Source organism: Artemia franciscana, chromosome 15, assembly GCF_032884065.1.
Source record: "Artemia franciscana chromosome 15, ASM3288406v1, whole genome shotgun sequence".
Classification (NCBI taxonomy): Eukaryota; Metazoa; Arthropoda; class Branchiopoda; order Anostraca; family Artemiidae; genus Artemia; species Artemia franciscana.
Window position 1 is genome coordinate 2292280 of NC_088877.1, and position 19122 is coordinate 2311401.

Genomic DNA, 19122 nt, shown 5'->3' on the forward strand with positions numbered 1-19122 from the left:
TAAACTTCAGAGGAGTGCTCAGTGCATTGGCAATCAGAAGCTCTAGTGACCTTTTAAAAAGTAAAAGTTATTGGAGGGCAGCTCCTCCCTCACACACACCTCGTATTGTCCCAAAATGCATCTAATAGAAATTTTGAGATCGTCATTTTATCCAAAATAGTCTAAATATCATAAAGAAATGCTTTTTGAACACCCCAGAGCCTGGGGAAAAGGGTTGCAAATTATGCCTCGGGGGCATTCAAGGTTTTTGTGGAAAATAAGGTTGCATAAATTTTAGAGAAGATTTCAGAACCCCCATCTGAAAATTTCAGATGGGGTTCATCTGGTTTGAAATTGGTAGTTATGGCACCTTTTTTAAGATTCAAAAGTGATTTGAGAATAACCATCACCCCCTTCCAACACCGATCATTTCCCCAAAGACGTCCAATCAAAATTTGGAGATAGCAAATTTGTTTATTGCAGTTGGAGGGTCCGGAAATTGTGTCTTTCAGGAAGACCACTCCGCCCCCTAGGGGCGGAGCTCTAGGGGCAAGGGTTGTAAGTTATTTCCAGGGGGCATATAAGGTTCATTTAGAAATGGTGGTCATATTCCTTTCGCGCCTTTCGCGGGAGACTCATTAGATAGGTAATCTGAATTCCTAGTACCCTTTTTAAAAGTGGAATTTATCTGAGGGCAGCTATTCCTCCCTCAACACGTCAGTAATTTATTTTGAGTCAGTAAAAATATGAGACCGTAATTCTGTTCAAAATAGTCCAAAGATCATATAAAAAGGCTTTTGAGGTTGATACAAACCAACAGAGCCCAGAGCAAGGGCTGTAAATTATTCCCCGGGGAACATAAGGTTTTATGGAAGGGATGGTTGTTTAACATTAGAAGAGGCTTGTTTGGTTGAAAATTGAAAGTTCTAGTTCCTTCTAAAGCGTCGGAAGTGATGGAGGACATTTAGCCCCCCCCCCCCTTGACAATCTTTCTTTTTGCCAAACGCATCTGATTAAAATATTAGAGAGTGATTAAAAGGAAAATAGTCCAAAGAGGCATAGTAATGCCTCTAGTGTTGGCACAACCCCCCAGCACCCTGGGGATGGAGTTGTAAGTCATACCTTAAGGGAAAATTATTTTCTTTTTGAATGGTCTGTCGTATAAACTTCAAACGGGGCTCATTAGATTTGAAACTATAAATTATAGTGCGTTTTTAAGAGTCAAAGTGTTTCGATAATAATGTTTTTGTAAAAACTTTTTAAAACAGCCCTAACATCCTTACTTCAATGAAGTTCAACCGGTACAGATAAATACAGAGGCCTTTTATTCAAAATAGTCCTAAAACCATATAAGAAGGCTTTTAAGGTTGATATAAACCACCAGAGCCTAAGGGCGAGGGCTGTAGGTTATACCACTGTGGTATTTAAAGTTCTTACGGAAAGGTTGGATGTATAAACTTTAGGGGCGGCTAATTAGGTTAAAATTGGAAGTTCTAGTTCCCTTTGAGAATCAATTAACCAGCCCTCGCCCCAACTACCCCTCTTTTCATCAAATGTGCCTAATTAAAATTTAGCTGGCAATTTTGTTTAAAATAGTCTAAAGAACATATAACAATGGCTCTAAGGTTGAAATAACCCTCCAGCACACTGGGCCAAGGGCTTTACGCTATACCCTAGGGGCAGAAAAGGTTCTCATGGAATGGTCGTTCTTATTAAACTTATGTAAATCTCATTTGACTATAAATTGGAAGTTACAGTGCCATTTTCAAGAGCAAAATTGATTTGAGAGAAACCAACCCCCTACCCCCTCACACCCATCATTTTCTAAAAACAAACTTCCAAACAAACAAAGTTTAGAGACATCAATTGTATTAGCTTTGTTAAAAAGCTAAGTAATTTTGATAAAAGCATCATGTTTACGAGATTAAATCACATCGTCTTCATGAAAATTACATGGGAGAATTATCAGCTAGAACAGAATCTTCTGGGGGAGATTTTTGTGGTGGGGGGATATTTTATGTAAAAAATTCCATCAAGGGATTTTCTGTGGGAGGAAAAAATTATTTATGGAGTCGGATCCGGATCTCTCACCTTTATTTAAAAATGATTAGACACTAAATAATTTTTTTTTGCTGAAAGTAATGAGTAACGTCAAAACTAAAACATTTAGAAATTATTACGCACGCAAGGAGGGATTTACCCTCTTTAGTACCTCTCTGGTTTCGCTAAAGTTTGACTTTTTGTCCAAATTATTTAGTAACGACTTTGGGAAACAAGTACTGTTTAATTAGAGTAATAAGTCTTTTCAAAAGTACAAAACAAGATTTAGTGTAAGGAGTGTGACACTGAATATGGGACAACCGCCCTCAAACAATTAATAATTTTGGCTCGTTTTAAGTTTTGATGTTGTTCCTTGCTTTCAGTTGAGTAAAACTTATGTTTTTTAAATTACATTGAAAGCAATAATTGTGCAGGCCGAAGAAAATGTAAGTAAATGAGCAATTAAACTAATTAACTTACTAGCTATTAATAAATTAATTTTAATTTTAATGTTAAATTGTAACAAAATTTATATAATTTACAGCGTTAATACTTTAAAAGAGAAGTCACAATAGAACCCTTTAGATAAGACTAATTGATAACTTCCGTACATTTAAATTAACACTTTATTTTCTGCTTTCATTTAAAAAGGTAGGCTTTTAATGGCTGTATAAATTTAGAGTATTGAGAAACCACTAATTAAATCATTAAATAGTTTATGCTCAGATTAAAAAAGGAGGTGCCACCATCACTTCTTTCATTTCATTTTTATTTCTTTCATTTAGTTTTTCTTTCAGATGGATTCTTCCGCGAGAAATTTTTTTCGAGGATTTTCTGCGAGAATGGCGTTGCCCGGGGTGGATATTTTACAGATGGTTGGGTGGGGTGTATTTTCTGTGAGAGGAACTTTACTTTGAGTTGTTAATGAGGAGAAAATTGATTTCTCGGCAGTATTTGAAAAACAATCTGAAATTTAATGAAAAAGGGATAAGTTTTCTTTTTAACTGAAAGCAAGGAATAACACTAAGACTTAAAACGAAAGCAAATTATTTGAGGGTTTTTTAGATAAAACAGTATTAGAGGGTTTGTTCCATCCTCAATAACTTGCTTATTGTGGTAAAGTATAACTTTTTTTTCCTGATTCTTTAATGAAAGTTCTTAAGCCGAACTGGCCAGACATGGCAATAAACAACAAAGAGAGATAAAACTTCACAAAAAAACCTCAAACCAGACTGCGGCCAGTAGAGAGAAAAGACTTAAATACCGCGAATACTTCGCCAGTTTCCAAACTAGGCGTCCTCAGCATAAGATAAAAAGAAAAAACACTAAACTAAAAACAAATAAAACCACCATTAATAATAATAAATACAATTGTCGCTACTGATCCACGTAGGGAAAAGAAGATATTAGTTACTTCAATGAGAACATCAAAGCAACTGAGGAAAAATTATGAAATTGGAAACTTATTTAACTATTCTAAAAGCGAAATAATCCTCTTGTAAGCTCATATTGAAGCAACTCTTTTTGGTCTAGTAGGTAATCTTGTCCCCTGGTGACTGTGTAAAATTTTCATTCCCTTATTGACTTTTGGTTTTTTATCCGAGAGGTTGTTCCACACCCCACATCTATGGTCTACCCAAAATTCATAAGACGGGATTCCCCCTCCATCTCATTGTATCAACTTTCTCATCACCAGTGGCAAAATTACTGGTTGTCGGTGGCAGTGCGTCCACTCTTAGGAACACAAATATCATATTTAAGAAATTCCACTGATTTTTCTAATAAGTCGAAAATTTTTACATTGGTAGAGAATTCAATACTCTGTAGTTTTGATGTGGTGTCCATGTATTCAGATTGTAATGTGAAAAAGTGCGAAGAAATATTAAGGATTAAATTAAAAAAGAACTTTTTTTATACAAGATGTCACCATGGCTAGTTTGGAGATTGAAGTCATTATTAAGTTGGTTATCCTTGCAAATGAATATTCTCTTTATTTTGGTTTTGGAGGTGAATTTTACAAACAGGTGTTTGGTTTGGCAATGGGGGCATCTCTCTCCCCTTTGTTGGCAAATCTCTTCATGAAATCTATTGAAACCTCCGCAATACACAGTTTTAGGCTCCCCCTTCTTTCTGGGGTAGATTCATGGATGATGTTGTTTGCATTTGGTAACATGGCTTAGAGTCCTTAGACCTTTTCCATAAACATTTAAATAGTTTTGACAAAAATGTAAAACTTACAGTGGAGTTACCTTTAGATGCGTGTCTAGTGTCCTTTTTAAGTGACCAAAAAAAGGAGGGCACCTAGGCCCCCTCCCATGCTTATTTTTTCCCAAATGTCACAGGATGAAAATTCTGAGATAGCCATTTTATTCACCATAGTCGAAAAATCTAATAGCTATGTCTTTGGGGACGACTTACGACAGTCCCCGCGGGAGGGGCTACAAGTCACAAACTTTGACCAGTTTGTACACATTGTAATGGTTATTGGGAAGTGTACAAACGTTTTCAGGGGGATTTTTCGGTTTGATGGGGGGGCAAGTTGAGGGGGATTGTTACATGGGAGGATCTTTCCATGGAGGAATTTGCCATTGGGCAAGAGAATTTCAATTAAGGGAGCGCATGATTTTCTAGCATTATTTAGAAAAACAATGAAAACATAAATATGAAAAGTTTTTAAAACTGAAAGTAAGGAGCAGCATTAAAACTTAAAACGAAGAGAAATTATTTTACATATGAGGGGTTCACCTCCTCGTAATACCTCGCTCTTTAAGCTAAAGTATTTTTAGTAATTTCAACTATTTATTCTACGGCCTTTGTGATTCAGGGGTCATTCTTAAGGAAATGGAACAAAATTTAAGCTTTAGTACAAAGAGCGTATTGACGAAGGGGTAAACCCCCTCATATACGTAATAAAAACGTACGAATAAAGAAGTTCGTTACGTAAGTCAATTCATAAGTTACGTATATTTTTTACTAATGAAAACATTCATAAAAAATTAAAAGTTCTAGTTGCCTTTTTAAGTAATCAAAAAAATTGGAGGGCAACTAGGCCTCCTCTTCCACTTTTTTTCACAAAAACTTCCAATTAAAACTATGAGAAAGCCATTTAGCCAAAAAAATCAATATGCAACTTTCTTTTTAATTATTTATGTGCGGAGAGCCAAAATATAAACATGCATTAATTCAAAAACGTTCAGAAATTAAATAAAAAACAAGCTTTTTTAACTGAAAGTAAGGAGCGACATTAAAACTTAAAACAAACAGAAATTACTACCTATATGAGAAAGCTTTTCTTCCTCAATGCCTCGCTCTTTACGCTAAAGATTTTTTTACTGTTTAAAGTAAAGTAAAGGTAAGAGAAAGAGTCAAACTTTAGAGTAAAGAGCGGGGCGTTGAGGAGGAAAAGCCCCTTACATATACAGAGAAATTCCAGTCCGTTTTAAGTTTTAATGTCGCTCCTTACTTCCAGTTAAAAAAACTTGTTTTTTTTATTTAATTTAACAAAGAAACAAGTTTTTTTCCAACTAAAAGTAAGGAATAACATTCAATCTTAAAACGAACATAAATTATTACGAATGTCTTTTAAAGATCTTTTCTTTCATTCATTTCAGTCATTCGAGAATTGCTCTACTTGTGACTCTCATTTTCATAAAAGTAGATTCGACCTCTTTTCGACATGTTTTGCTATTATGCCTTACAAAATTAGTTCTGCAAATATCGCTTATTTAAGTTACGCGGGAGAATCTTTCCATGGAGAAATCTCTAGTGGGGAAGGAAATTTTCCATGGAGAGGGAGCTGGATTTGCCGACATTATTTAAAAAATGATTAGCAATTAAATAAAAAATAACTTTTCTCAACTGAAAGTAAGAAGCAATATTAAAACTTAAACGAACAGAAAAGATTATGTATATGAGGGGGGTTGCCTTTCCTTAGTATCTCGCTTTTACGCTAAAGTTTCTATTTTAACTATTAGAAGAGGCTATTATTCTAATTAAATAGCCTTTTTGATTAAGAAGTTATTCTTAAACAACTGAAAGAAAAATCAAACCTATGTTATTATAAGGCTATTATTAGTTTAAAAAAGTAAAATTAATATGCAAATTTCGTTTTAATTATTCATGTACGGTGAGCCAAGTCCAAAATCTGCATTAATTCAAAAACGTTCAGAAATTAAATAAGAAAAAACGAGTTTTTTTAACTGACAGTAAGGGCGACATTAAAGCTTAAAACAAACAGAAATTTTTCTGTATATGAAAGGAGCTGTCCCCTCCTCAACGTACCGCTATTTACGCTGAAGTTTTTATTGTTTTAGGAAGTAGAGTTGTGACAAAGATTCAAACTTTAGCATAAAGAGTGGGGTGTTTAGGAGGGGGCAACTCCTTTCTTATACAGAATAATTTCTGTTCGTTTTAAGTTTAATGTTGCTCCTTACTTTCAGTTAAAAAAATTGTTTTCTTTTATTTAATATAAACAAAAATCCTTGAAATAATACTTCAAGATTGAAACTCTAATAGGATTAAGTCTTTGTCATCGGTATCTGATGAGAAAATTTTAGGGCTGTACTAAACTTTTTTACATGAGTTTTCAATGGAAAGTATATTTATTGAAGGTTGTAGTTTTTTCTTGTTGTACGGAGTAGACCAAAACAAGGTGGTCTTGGTGTTTTAAATAAAAGTTGCAATTTTACTCAATTGGAAAATTAAAATGGAATAGTTGTTGGCATGAAATCATGGCTAATTGTAGAAAAAGCCAAGACAGATAGTTCAATTGAGTGAGAGGCAATTCTGGCATTAATCCCCCCTTTATTAAGATAGAATAAAAATGATGTCAGTTGATTTTTAAACAGATAGGTTCATCTATTATCCGTCTATGCGACATTCCCAGGGCAGTAGAACCAAGGTAGATAGTCATAGAGCTAAAATAGTCATAGAACCTATTGTTTTCCAAGTGTTTGGTTAAATGGCTATTGTTAGTGTTATTGGTTGGTTGGTTTTGTATTCAAATGAACATTGAAATAAGATTTGAATCTTGTGTTGCTGAATACTTATTTTAATCGACCAGAACTTCTAATCGTAGTAATTTACTGTATCACTTCAGCTAGCCAAGTAGAATTTAAAATTTGTTTAGAAAGTCATATTATATAAATTAACTAGTCTCAATACTCATTATCTTGTTACGGGTGATTTTAAGACTGATTTTATGAATCTCGTATCTGCTAACCATAATATAATAGATTGAAATACTGTGCAGTTTTTAGAATTTCTGCTATCTCGTGGATTAAACCCTGTATGTTTTTCGGAAGCCCCACTCGCGGAAATATTGCTGTGGAAAAAACCTCTACAGTAGTGTTCTTTGATGCGCTAAATTTGATAACATGATTTATATCATGATCGGTTGACTCTTTTGGGGCATGTCCCTCCTCTTTTGACAGTCAATGATATTTTGTTAGGCTCGTAACTTTTCATGGGTAATATTAAACTTAACGGATTTTCTAAACTTAGAGTCAGGATAAAATTTTAATTCATTTAATGTACCTATCATTACTAAAATTCTTTTTTTTGTACTTTCAGTCACTATATAACTTAGTCGCTCCTTACTTACAGTTCTTTATCACAGTTTTTTCGATTACGTGATTTTGAGGAGCAAGTATGCTATCGTGCAGCATTACTTCCTCTAGAACTGGGAAGTTTAATTTGGAACAAGTTAGATTGTGAATTCGCTAAACCTGACATTTCAAGCTGTTTTGCTCATTTGCACAACAAGAGCTATTTCCATTTGAAAAATAATATTTCGAGGATTTTAGCTTTATCTAATATTTAGAAAAACATTTTATCTATTCATAGTAATTCAGGTTTTTCTATTTTGCAAAGACATTTTCGCAGAAAAAATGCAAATGGAAACGACTAAAAGAAATTTCAACATATCGAAGGACATTTTTTCAGCCTTTTTTGGCCTTTCGCCATGATTTCTAAGCAACTTCAGAAAATTCAAAGGGAAAACAAATATCTCAGACAAAACCCTACGCATGCGATAATGGGCTTTTAGTTTTTGGTAGAAGCTTCCTCAGAAAAAGTGTAAACGGAAAACTGATAAAAGAAATTGCGACACAACAAAAGGCCTTTTTCGGCTATTTAAGCAAAAAAAAATATTTTGGCAAAATTAATACTTTTTAGAGCCGTTAAATAATGAATAAGTAAGAATTTTTCACATTGTTTATTCGAGTTTGTGGTAAGTTTTTGTATTTGAATTGTTGCTTAAATTGAACAGGACTTTATTAAACCAATATGTTTGAAGTTTGGAAGAGTGTACTCAACTTTAAAATTAAATATGCCGGATTTGATATCTAAAAAATTTTAATAGTTTTAGTATGAATAATGTTGTGGAGATTTAAGGGTTAATTTGAATGGTTTATTTTTGTCCTGTTCTTCTACTGCAACAAGCTGAAGATATTTAACTGAACATTAATAAATCATTGAACACATAACCTAGAGCTCAGATTATGGGAAATAGAGCATTCATATGCAGTAGTAATTAAATTAATCAAATACCTCCCTAGATTTTAGCTTTTATATTGCATGCTTAGGCATTTAAGGAAGAGGAGTTTAGTTTGCACTTCAATTGTGTCATTCTAGTAGGTATTTTATGGGTTTCAAGATTTTCATTCCTAATTTTTCTGAGGTTGATTCTGACAGAAGTAGTAGACAGAGGTAGAACCAAAAGTAGACAGAAGCAGAACCAAATTTTTTGGTAAATTCTCTTTATACATATTTCTGTGAAGCTTTGCAAAAAGAACTCCACAGGTTTGTTTTATTTTAACTTTGTTTAAGATTCAACATTGAAAATGCAATATAACTGCTTACGTGGAAAAGAATAAAGCTAAGAAATATTAAGCAGCACCTGAACTCCCAGAAAACAACCCATTATCTTATGGAATGTCTTTCTCCAAACTAGGGGGTCCAATGGCTACTTAGAAATAAAAACTTAAAGCATAATTTCTTATGGGGTTAAACTCCACACTACCTATAGTACGATTGAGTAACATTTAAATTTAACCCCTTTGTAGTTTTGGTGGTACAAAAAATTATGGAAGATTATTCTATATTTTGGTCGGTTTAATCGAACTGTCTAGGACTGAGAAAAGACCCGAACAATTCAAATCCTACATAACCCCGGAAACATGTTAATAAAGGAAATTAAAAAGCGAGATCGTAAAATGTTGATCTACTAAATCTTCCAAAATCCCCAAAATTTAGTGCAATCACAAAGATAAATATAAAGACAATTTTTATTGCTTACAATTAATATAAGAAGAAATTACATTTTATTACAATTAAATTACAATTAATTACAATTAAAATTTAATTACAATTAAAACTTTGGCTCAGTCTCAGAATTCTATAGAATCCTCCGAACGACAGAGAGAAAGATTCCATTATCACTGTAAAATTCAACCTATTGTAAAGGTTGAATTTTTCAGAAATATTGAGTTCAAATGTAGCAGAATAAAATTTGTATTAAAACGAAAAGCGACCAAAAATTTTGCATTTGTTAACTGTCTGTACAAAAAGCTTTTGGATTTTATTTATAGTCTTTCTTGAATTAAAAGGCGGAATAATTTTTTTTTGGCAATTTTAGGTACAAAAACGACTAAAATCGTTTTTTAATTGTTGAACACCTATGCCGTTGATCAGTAAATCCAACTGATTAGGTATCGTTCAAAAACTCTAATTCAAAAATACTGGTTAAATAGTAAGGCAAAGAGTGTTGGTAACTCATATATAGTTTCCCATTCTCTTTGTAGTAAGGTAAGAATACATACATTTTGGTTATCCGACAGAAATTTTCCCTCTAAATGACAATTCATGCTGGGGATTTTATATATACCCCTTTACAGACACAAAGTTGTATCACTTGACTCCGCCTACAAAATTATTCTGACCAAATAGCAATGAGCAATTAAACGGAAGATGCATAATATGATGGACTTTTTATTTTAAGTTATTTTAGCCCTTGGTCTTTGTTTGACATTTATCGCCGTTACTTTATAAAAAGAAAAACTTCTCGAAACGAAACCTTTCTAAGAAAAATAAAGAGTCACGTTAAAACTTAAGACGAGCAAAAACAAAGTTATGATAATTCAAACCGAGAGCCAAATTTACTTAAACCAAACTGAAAAGAAGCAGGGGTGTAATTTGCTATACGGAAGGCAGGCAACTGCCCCCTCCATACTCCAATTCCTCCTCCAAGCTTCATTCCCACCACTGCAGTTAAAATATAGCTTTTACAAGAAAATCTGGTGAAAACTAGGATAAGTCTGCATTATTTTAGCATACATACAAACAGGTTAGTTCTCTTTGCTATAATATTGCCTTTATGGTACTATATGGCTCATTTTTCAATTTTCACTTCCTACTGAATTTGGGAAAATTGGCCCCAACTATGTCTCACCTAAGCATTTTGGCGAAAATACACCACTGAAAAATAAAAATAGACATTAAACATGGAGGAATAGAAATAGAAATCAAACAATAAGGACAGAAATAGGGTAAAAATTAAATGAATAATCAAGTCAAAATTCTATGCTTAAGCCAACAGAGGTTTGGCCACAAACAGGAGTTTTGCTACTACCCTTCCCAAGCGATAGGCCTTCCAAGGTTTACTGCGTTATTTGTGTTTTATTGAAGACTAAATTCATTTCTAAGAATGCAGTTTAATTTTTCAATACACTGAACAAAATTAACATGATAATCAAGATGACTGGAAAAAAATTATAAAGTTTTTAGAATTTTGAATTATACATTCAATTATATATTTTCGTGAAGTCTCAGCAAATTCAAACTCTAAGCCTTATTTAACGGTATTGATTTTATTTTTAAATGTTGCATAAACAAAATTTAATATAATTTATTTTTCAGTAAAGTGCATACGACACAAAAGACTTAAAAGTTTGCTGATAATTTTAGCTGATCCTACCCTTTCCTGGTATATTTCGGACACACCATTTCAAAAACCAGGATGCACTAAGTGTCTATTTCCCTTTACAACCTTTGAAGATTTTTGCTTAATGCTTTAAAGTGTTTCTAGGAAATGGTAGATGTTCTGCTTTGACAACATTTATGTATATAGTGGCTTATGAATCTTTTAAATCAGTCCAATATTACCTATTTATTCACTGAAAGTTTCAGCTGAATATCTTTGATTGCTCTTGCATCGCTATAGATGTGATCTTTTGACAATCTGGTGGCATACAACGGTTTTTAATTAAGTTAAAATCCCAAATAATATTCAAAGAAAGTTTGAAATTAATGCCATAAGCAGCTCCTAAAACACAACATTTTGAGCCCTTACATGTATTTAATTGATTTCATCATCCTTCTCTACAGCTTCTGAAATTTTCCACTTAATAACCTTAACCATTCCTGATTTGTTCAGCAGAGTCTCTTCTGACAAGCTGTATCAAACAGTTCATGGTAACGAACTGTAGTAAGGAGCGACCCGGCTCAATAGTAATCAAAATTCTAAAAAATGGAATTTCGATACCAATAGCTACATCAAAAAAATTGCATTTTAATGCTGATTTTAAATATATAAGTTTCATCACGTTTAGTCTTAACCATCAAAAGTTACGAGCCTGAGAAAATTTGCGTTATTTTAGAAAATAGGGAGAAACACCCCCTAAAAGTCTTAGAATCTTAATGAAAATCACACCATCAGATTCAGCGTATCAGGGAACCCTGCTGTAGAAGTTTCAAGCTCCTATCTACAAAAATGTGGAATTTTGTATTTTTTGCCAGAAGGCAGATCACGGATGCGTGTTTATTTGTTTGTTTGTTTTTTTTTTTTTTTCTTTTTCCAAGGGGTGATCGTATCGACTCAGTTGTCCTAGAATGTTGCCAGAGGGCTCATTCTACCGGAAATAAAAAGTTCTAGTGCCCTTTTTAAGTGACCAAAAAAATTGGAGGGCACCTAGGTCCCCTCCCACCCTAATTATTTTCCTAAAGTCAACGAATCAAAATTCTGAGATAGCCATTTTATTCAGCGTAGTCGAAAAACCTTATAACTGTGTCTTTGGGGACGTCTTACTCCCCCACAGTCCCCGTGGGAGGGGCTACAAGTTACAAACTTTCACCAGTGCTTACATATAGTACTGGTTATTGGGAAGTGTGCAGGCATTTTCAGTAGGATTTTTCGGTTGGGGGAGGGGTTGAGAATAGGGGGATAGGCTGGGGCAGCTTTCCATCGAGGAATTTGTCATGATGGAAGAAAATTTCTATGAAGGGAGCGCAGGATTTACTAGCATTATTAAAAAAAAAAACAATGAAAAAAGAAATATGAAAAAGTTTTTTTTTCAGCCGGAAGTAAAGAGCAGCATTAGAACTGAAAACGAACAGAAATTATTACCCATATGAGGGGCTCACCTTCTCCTAATACCCCGCTCTTCACGCTAAAGTATTTTTAGTAATTTCAACTATTTATTTTACGGCTTTGGTAATTCAGGGGTCATTCTTAATGAATTGGGACAAAATTTAAGCTTTAGTGTAAAGAGCGAGGTACTGACGAGGGGGCGAACCCCCTCATATATGTAATAAAAACATGAGAATACAAAACTTCTTTACGTAAGCTAATTTATAAGTTACGTATATCTTTTACTAAAAAAAAGGTTCGTAAAAAATTAAAAGTTCTAGTTGCCTTTATCTTAATTAACCAAAAAATCGGAGGGCAACTAGGCTTCCTCCCCCGCAAAATTAAAACTTAAAACGAACAGAAATTACTTTGTATATGAAAGGGGCTGCTTCCTCACCAACGCCCCGCTCTTTACGCTAAAGTTTTTTACTGTTTTAAAAAGAAGAGTTGAGAGAAAGAGTCAAACTTTAACGTCAAGAGCGGGGCGTTGATGAGGAAGCAGCCCCTTTCATATACGAAGTAATTTCTGTTCGTTTTAAGTTTTAATTTTGCTCCATACTTTCAGTTAAAAAACTTGTTTTTTTTATTTAATACACATAAACTTGTTTTTTTTTTTTTCATGGTAGTACTAGAAGCAGTAATAGCAATTGTAGCGGTCGCGATGGCAGTTCAAGGGACAGTTTAATCTAAATGGACATGATAGTAGTCACAAATAGCTGCAGTTACAATCGGAAATGGTTAAAATAACAGTTAGTCGCATTCACAATTGCAAGTAATGTTGCTGATCAAACAGTTCGTGGTAACGAACTGTAGTAAGGAGCGACCCGGCTCAATAGTAAACGAAACTCTAAAAAACGGAATTTCGATGCTAAAAGATATATCAAAAGAATCGGATTTTTATGCTGATTTCAAATATATAAGTTTCATCAAGTTTAGTTATTGTCATCAAAAGTTACGAGCCTGAGAAAATTTGCCTTATTTTGGAAAATAGGGGGTAACACCCCCTAAAAGTCATAGGATCTTAACAAAATTTACACCATCGCATTCAGCGTACCAGAGAACCCTATAGAAAAAATTTCAAGGTCCAATCTACAAAAATGTGGAATTTCGTATTTTTTGCCAGAAGACAAATCACGGGTGCGTGTTTATTTTTTTATTTTTTTTTTCCCCCAGGGGTCATCGTATCGACCAAGTGGTCCTAGAGTGCTGCAAGAGAGCTCATTCTAATGGAAATGAAAAGTTCTAGTGCCCTTTTTAAGTGACCAAAAAAATTGGAGGGCACCTAGGCCCCCTCCCACGCTCATTTTTTTCCCAAAGTCAACGGATCAAAATTTTGAGATAGCCATGTTGTTCTGCATAGTCAAAAACCATAATAACTATGTCTTTGGGGATGACTTACCCCCCACAGTCCCTGGGGGAGGGGCTGCAAGTTACAAACTTTGACCAATGTTTACATACAGTAATGGTTACTGGGAAGTGTACCGACATTATCAGGGGGATTTTTTTGGTTTGGGTGTGGGGTTCAGGGGAGGGGGCTATATGGGAGGATCTTTCCTTGGAGGAATATTTCATGGGGGAAGAGAAATTCAATGAAAAGGGCGCAGGACTTTCTAGCATTACTATAAAAAAAAAACAATGAAAATATAAACATGAAAAAGTTTTTTCAATTGAAAGTAAGGAGAAGCACTAAAACATAAAAAGGAACAGAGATTATTACGCATATGAGGGGTTCTAAAAATACTTTAGCATAAAGAGCGAGGTATTTAGGAGGAGATAAACACTTCACTCTTTATGCTAAATTTTTTTTAAATAATTTCAACTATTTATTCTACGGCCTTTCTGATTCAGGGGTCATTCTTAAAGAATTGGGATAAAACAAGATTTAGTGTGAAGAGCGAGGTATTAACGAGGGGACCAACCCCCTCATATATATAATCAAAAATATAAGAATATAAAAGTTTGTTACGTAAGTTAATTCTTAAGTTACGTATTTTTTTTTACTAATAAAAACGTTCGTTAAAAATAAAAGATCTAGTTGCCTTTTTAAGTAACCGAAAAATTGGAGGGCAACAAGACCTCCTTCCCCACCCCTTATTTCTCAAAATCGTCTGAACAAAACTAAGAGAAAGCCATTTAGCCAAAAAAAGAATTAATATGCAAATTTCATTTTAATAATTTATGTACGGAGAGCCAAAATCAGTCATGCATTAATTAAAAAACTTTCAGAAATTAAATAAAAAAAACAAGTTTTTTTAAATGAAAGTAAGGAGCGACATTAAAACTTAAAACGAACAGAAATTACTCCGTATATGAAAGGGGCTTTTCCTCCTCGACACCCCGCTCCTTGCGCTAAAGTTTGATTCTTTCTCGCAACTCTACTTTTTAAAACAATAAAAAGCTTTAGCGTAAGGAGCGGGGTGTCGAGGAGGAAAAGCCCCTTTCATATACGGAGTAATTTCTGTTCGTTTTAAGTTTTAATGTCGCTCCTTACTTTCATTTAAAAAAACTTGTTTTTTTTTATTTAATAATATTTAGGCGCAAGTAGTCAGAGTCGCATTTAGCTTAAGTAAAAAGTAGATGAGTTGCAAGTTGTCACAGTTCCAAATACTCAAAGCTGCCAGCAATTACAGTCGCACAGATTGGCAGTCGTAAGTAGTCTTACTCACAAGAAGGTATAGTTGCAGTCACAAGCTGTAGTTGTAATAGCCCTAGAAGTTTCAAGATTATATCGTTTGCAGTGGTCAGCGTTTACCCCCACCCCAGGAATTACTCCTAACAGAAAATTCCAGACTAGAATATACCCTTGCGGAAATTATTCTACCCTTATAATGCCTCTCTGAATATACCCCCACAAAAATTGCCCCGCGAAAATACCTCCCCCCTCTTGGAAAATACCCTTACCGTAAAATAATTCTGGGAAATGCCTTCCGCGGAAAATACCCCCACGGAGAATACACCCAATGGGAAATACAACCACCACACAACTGGTTGGTCTCCAATTTCTTTGGATTAAAAAAAAGAAAGGACTATAACTTTCAATTTCTAATCTAAGGACCACACATAGAAGTTTCTGCGACCCAGAGGTGGAGGTGTGGATGATGAAGAGGCAGTCACGCCTCTGTAAGGAATTGAAATAAAAAAAAAAAGTTTTTGTTTTAACTGAAAGTAAGGAGCGACATTAAAAGTTAAAACGCACAGAAAATATTCTGCATGTGAAAGGGGCTGTCCCCTCATCAACGCCCCGCTCTTTATGCTATAGTTTTTATTGTTTTAAAAAGTTAGTTTTCAGAAAGAGTCAAATTTTAACGTAAAGAGGGGGGGCTGAGGAGGGGACAACCCCTTTAGTATACGGGAGAATTTCTTTTCGTTTGAAGTTTTAATGTCGTAGTCTGAAAATTTACGGTGAATCTGATGCTGTAATTTTGATTAGGATTATATGAATTTTACGGGGATCCCCCCTTTTTCGAAAATAAAGCAAATTTTTTCTGGCTCTTAACTTTATATAAGTAGGATTAAAATTGATAAAATTTATATGTTTAAAGTCAGCATGAAATTCCAATTCTTTTGATGTATATATTGGTATTAAAAATCCAGCTGTTAGAGTTTCGGTTACTATTGAGTCGGGTCGCCCCATACTTACAGTTCATTATCACGAATAGTTTGATTATTGCCTTTCAGGGGTTTATTTTTGCCATCTGTCTGAAAATCAACGTAATAAAAGCACTATTCTCGGGGATAATGAATAAAATAACAAAGCAGTTCGTTTCCACGAACTGTTTGATAAATCCTATTCATTTTGGATTTAATGTTATTTTTTCTTTCACAAAAACAACGCACACCAGATATAATTCCGAGAAATCATAAGGGAGTATATATCAATTTCACATGTTTGATGCATTTTATGAGCTTCCTTTTTACCCCCCCCCCCCCCCAAAAAAAGAACACCCCTTCTCCCCAAAAACAGTTCTGGTTACAGGCTCAGGGATTATAAGTCAACATCTACCTCACCCTCCCTCATGCTCCTTTAGAACTAAAGCTGTGTTTATCTGATGGCTCAATGAGAGCTGGGATGTTTTGACATTAAAATGCACTCTTTGAGGTATCTCCCTTCCTCCCTAGCTATAAAATAATCAGAAAAACCCCACTGTAGAAGTTGAAGTGCCTTTTAAAATATTTAATTTCTTTATTAAACGGTTTGTGGTAATCAACTGTAAATAAGGAGCGACATGGCTCAACAGTGACCGAACATCTAAAAAATGGAATCTTGATATTAATGAATATGCCTTAAGATTTTGATTATCAAGCTGATTCTAAATATGTGGGATTCATTAACTTTAGTGTTACCCATCAAATGCATATTTTTTCCATGAAAAAGACTAAGTCAATAAAAAAGCGGACAGAAATTACTTTAAAAAACTTTCTCCGCAAAACCAGCTAGTCAAAAAAACTTAAAGAGCTCCATTAAGCCAAAAATAAGTAGAAATAAATTCAAATAATTTTCCAAGCGTAAAACTACCACAAATCACCATCAATAGATAAATTAAACCCAAAACGGACAGAAATTAAAGTAAATAAACAAGTCAAACTAAAAACGAGCAAAAATTAACATGAGTAGGGCTGACAACCCCCACGGCTTCTCAAGACCTGATCTTAATTTTTGCTTTACTGAAAACAAATATATTTCCATTTTTTCACTTTTTGACTTTAATAAATAATGTAGTATTAAGACATTAAGAAATAGATATCATAATATGTATACTAAACCGACAATCCATGGTCATTTGTGTTTTCCAGCAAAGGACGTTAGGTTTGTAACATTTTTTTTTATGTTTTAAATAAAAACTTACTTTTATGTTAAGGTTTTAAGAACGTTACATTTATGTTACGTTTTTGAATAGTCAATCATTTCTGCATGCTACATTTTCTGTTCAATCTAGTTGTCTCTGTGTAAAAATTCTATTGCTCTCGGTTCAGCAACTCCGTCATAAATATGGACAGTCTTTTACAACGCGATTGGGTAATATCATCACACGATTATTCAATTATCAAATAATTTCTGGTAATGAAATGTAAATAAGAAGCGACCCGGCTGAATCGAAACAGAAACTCTAAAAAACGGGATCTTGATACCAATAGGTGCAGCAAAAGAACTGGATTTTTATGACGATATTAAATATACAAGTTTTTCAAATTTAGTCCTACCTATCAAAAGTTAAGAGCCTGTGAAAATTTACCTTATTTTCAAAAGAAGGGGAGAATACCCCTGAAAGTAGTATAATCCTCATCGAAATACACCATCAGATTCAAAGCATTAGAAAACTGTATTTTTGATGTTTTAAGCTTTTATATGCAAAAATATAGAATTTTGTCACTTTTTGCAAGAAGAAAGATCATGGATGCGTGTTTATTTGTTTTTGTTTTTTTTTAGCAGGGGATTACGTGGGAGGATCTTTCAATGGAGGAAGTTTTCATGGGGGAAGGGAGATTGCTATAATGGGGGCTCTGGATTTCCAAGCATTTTTTTTAAAAACGATCACAAATTAAATTAAAAAAAGTTTTTTCGACTTTAAGTAAGGAGCAACATCAAAACCTAAAACGAACAGAAATTATTATATATATTAGGGGGTTTACCTCCTACTCAATACCTCGATCTTTACACAAAATTTTTCTGTAGTAGTTTCAAAAGAATTATTTATTCTAATTAAACGACCTTTGTGATTAAGGGGTCATTTTTTAAAAATTGGAACAAAATTCGAACTTTTGCAGAAAGAGAGATGTATCGAATAAGGGACGAACCCCCTAATATACACAATAGTTTCTCTTCGTTTTAAGTTCTGATGTTCCTCCTTACTTTCAAGTGAAAATTTTTTTTATCTGATCTATTTAGGATTAGGAAACACTTGTTTGGTTCACTCGTATGGTAAGTAACAATAAAATTATCTTTTCTGGAGTTATCGTTTGCGATGAAGTTAACAATCGTCTTCATTTCATTGACAAACTGTCATGAAAAAACTAGGCAGGATCCAGTACGCCTAAGGACTAAAAAACAAGAAAAAAGAAATTAAATAGGAGAAAGAAAAATATATTTCGACAGCTCCGAACACGGGACAAACAGAAATGACCAAAGATGGGGAGATTCCTGTTTTTCAGTAAAACAAAAAAAGAAAAATAGAAAAACATAAATAAAAAAAAGACAAATTAAAACGCTTTTCTTCTCTTACCATAGTTGAAAGATCCGGATGAAAGATCACAGATGTGCGTTTATTTGTTTATATGTTTTGTAATCACCCAGGGGTGATCGCATCAAACCAATAGTCCTTAAATATCAGAAAAAGACTCCCTTGAACGGAATTTGAAAGTTATATTGCCCTTTTTAAGTCAAACAGTTCGTGGTAACGAACTGTAGTAGGAGCGACCCGGCTCAATAGTAAACAAAACGCTAAAAAAACGGAATTTTGATGCTAAAAGATACATCAAAAGAATGGGATTTTTATGCTGGTTTTAAATTATATAAGTTTCATCAAATTTAGTCTTTGTCATCAGAAGTTACGAGCCTGAGAAAATTTGCCTTATTTTGGAAATACGGGAAAACATCCCCTAAAATTCATAGAATCTTAACGAAAATCACACCATCGCATTCAGCGTATCAGGGAACCCTATAGCAAACATTTCAAGCTCCTATGTACAAAAATGTGGAA

General features: G+C 33.9%; 1 protein-coding gene across 2 annotated transcripts in view; it reads right to left on the minus strand.

Moving 5' to 3' along the window:
* Positions 1–9907, minus strand: part of LOC136036700 (uncharacterized) — a 47728-nt gene extending 37821 nt beyond the window's left edge. For both annotated transcript variants that reach the window (XM_065719018.1, XM_065719017.1), the window contains exon 1: positions 9840–9907. In XM_065719018.1, the coding sequence (XP_065575090.1) occupies positions 9840–9841 (2 nt within the window). In that variant the 5' untranslated portion in view covers positions 9842–9907. The remainder of the gene's footprint in view (positions 1–9839) is intronic.
* Positions 9908–19122: the final 9215 nt, after the last annotated feature.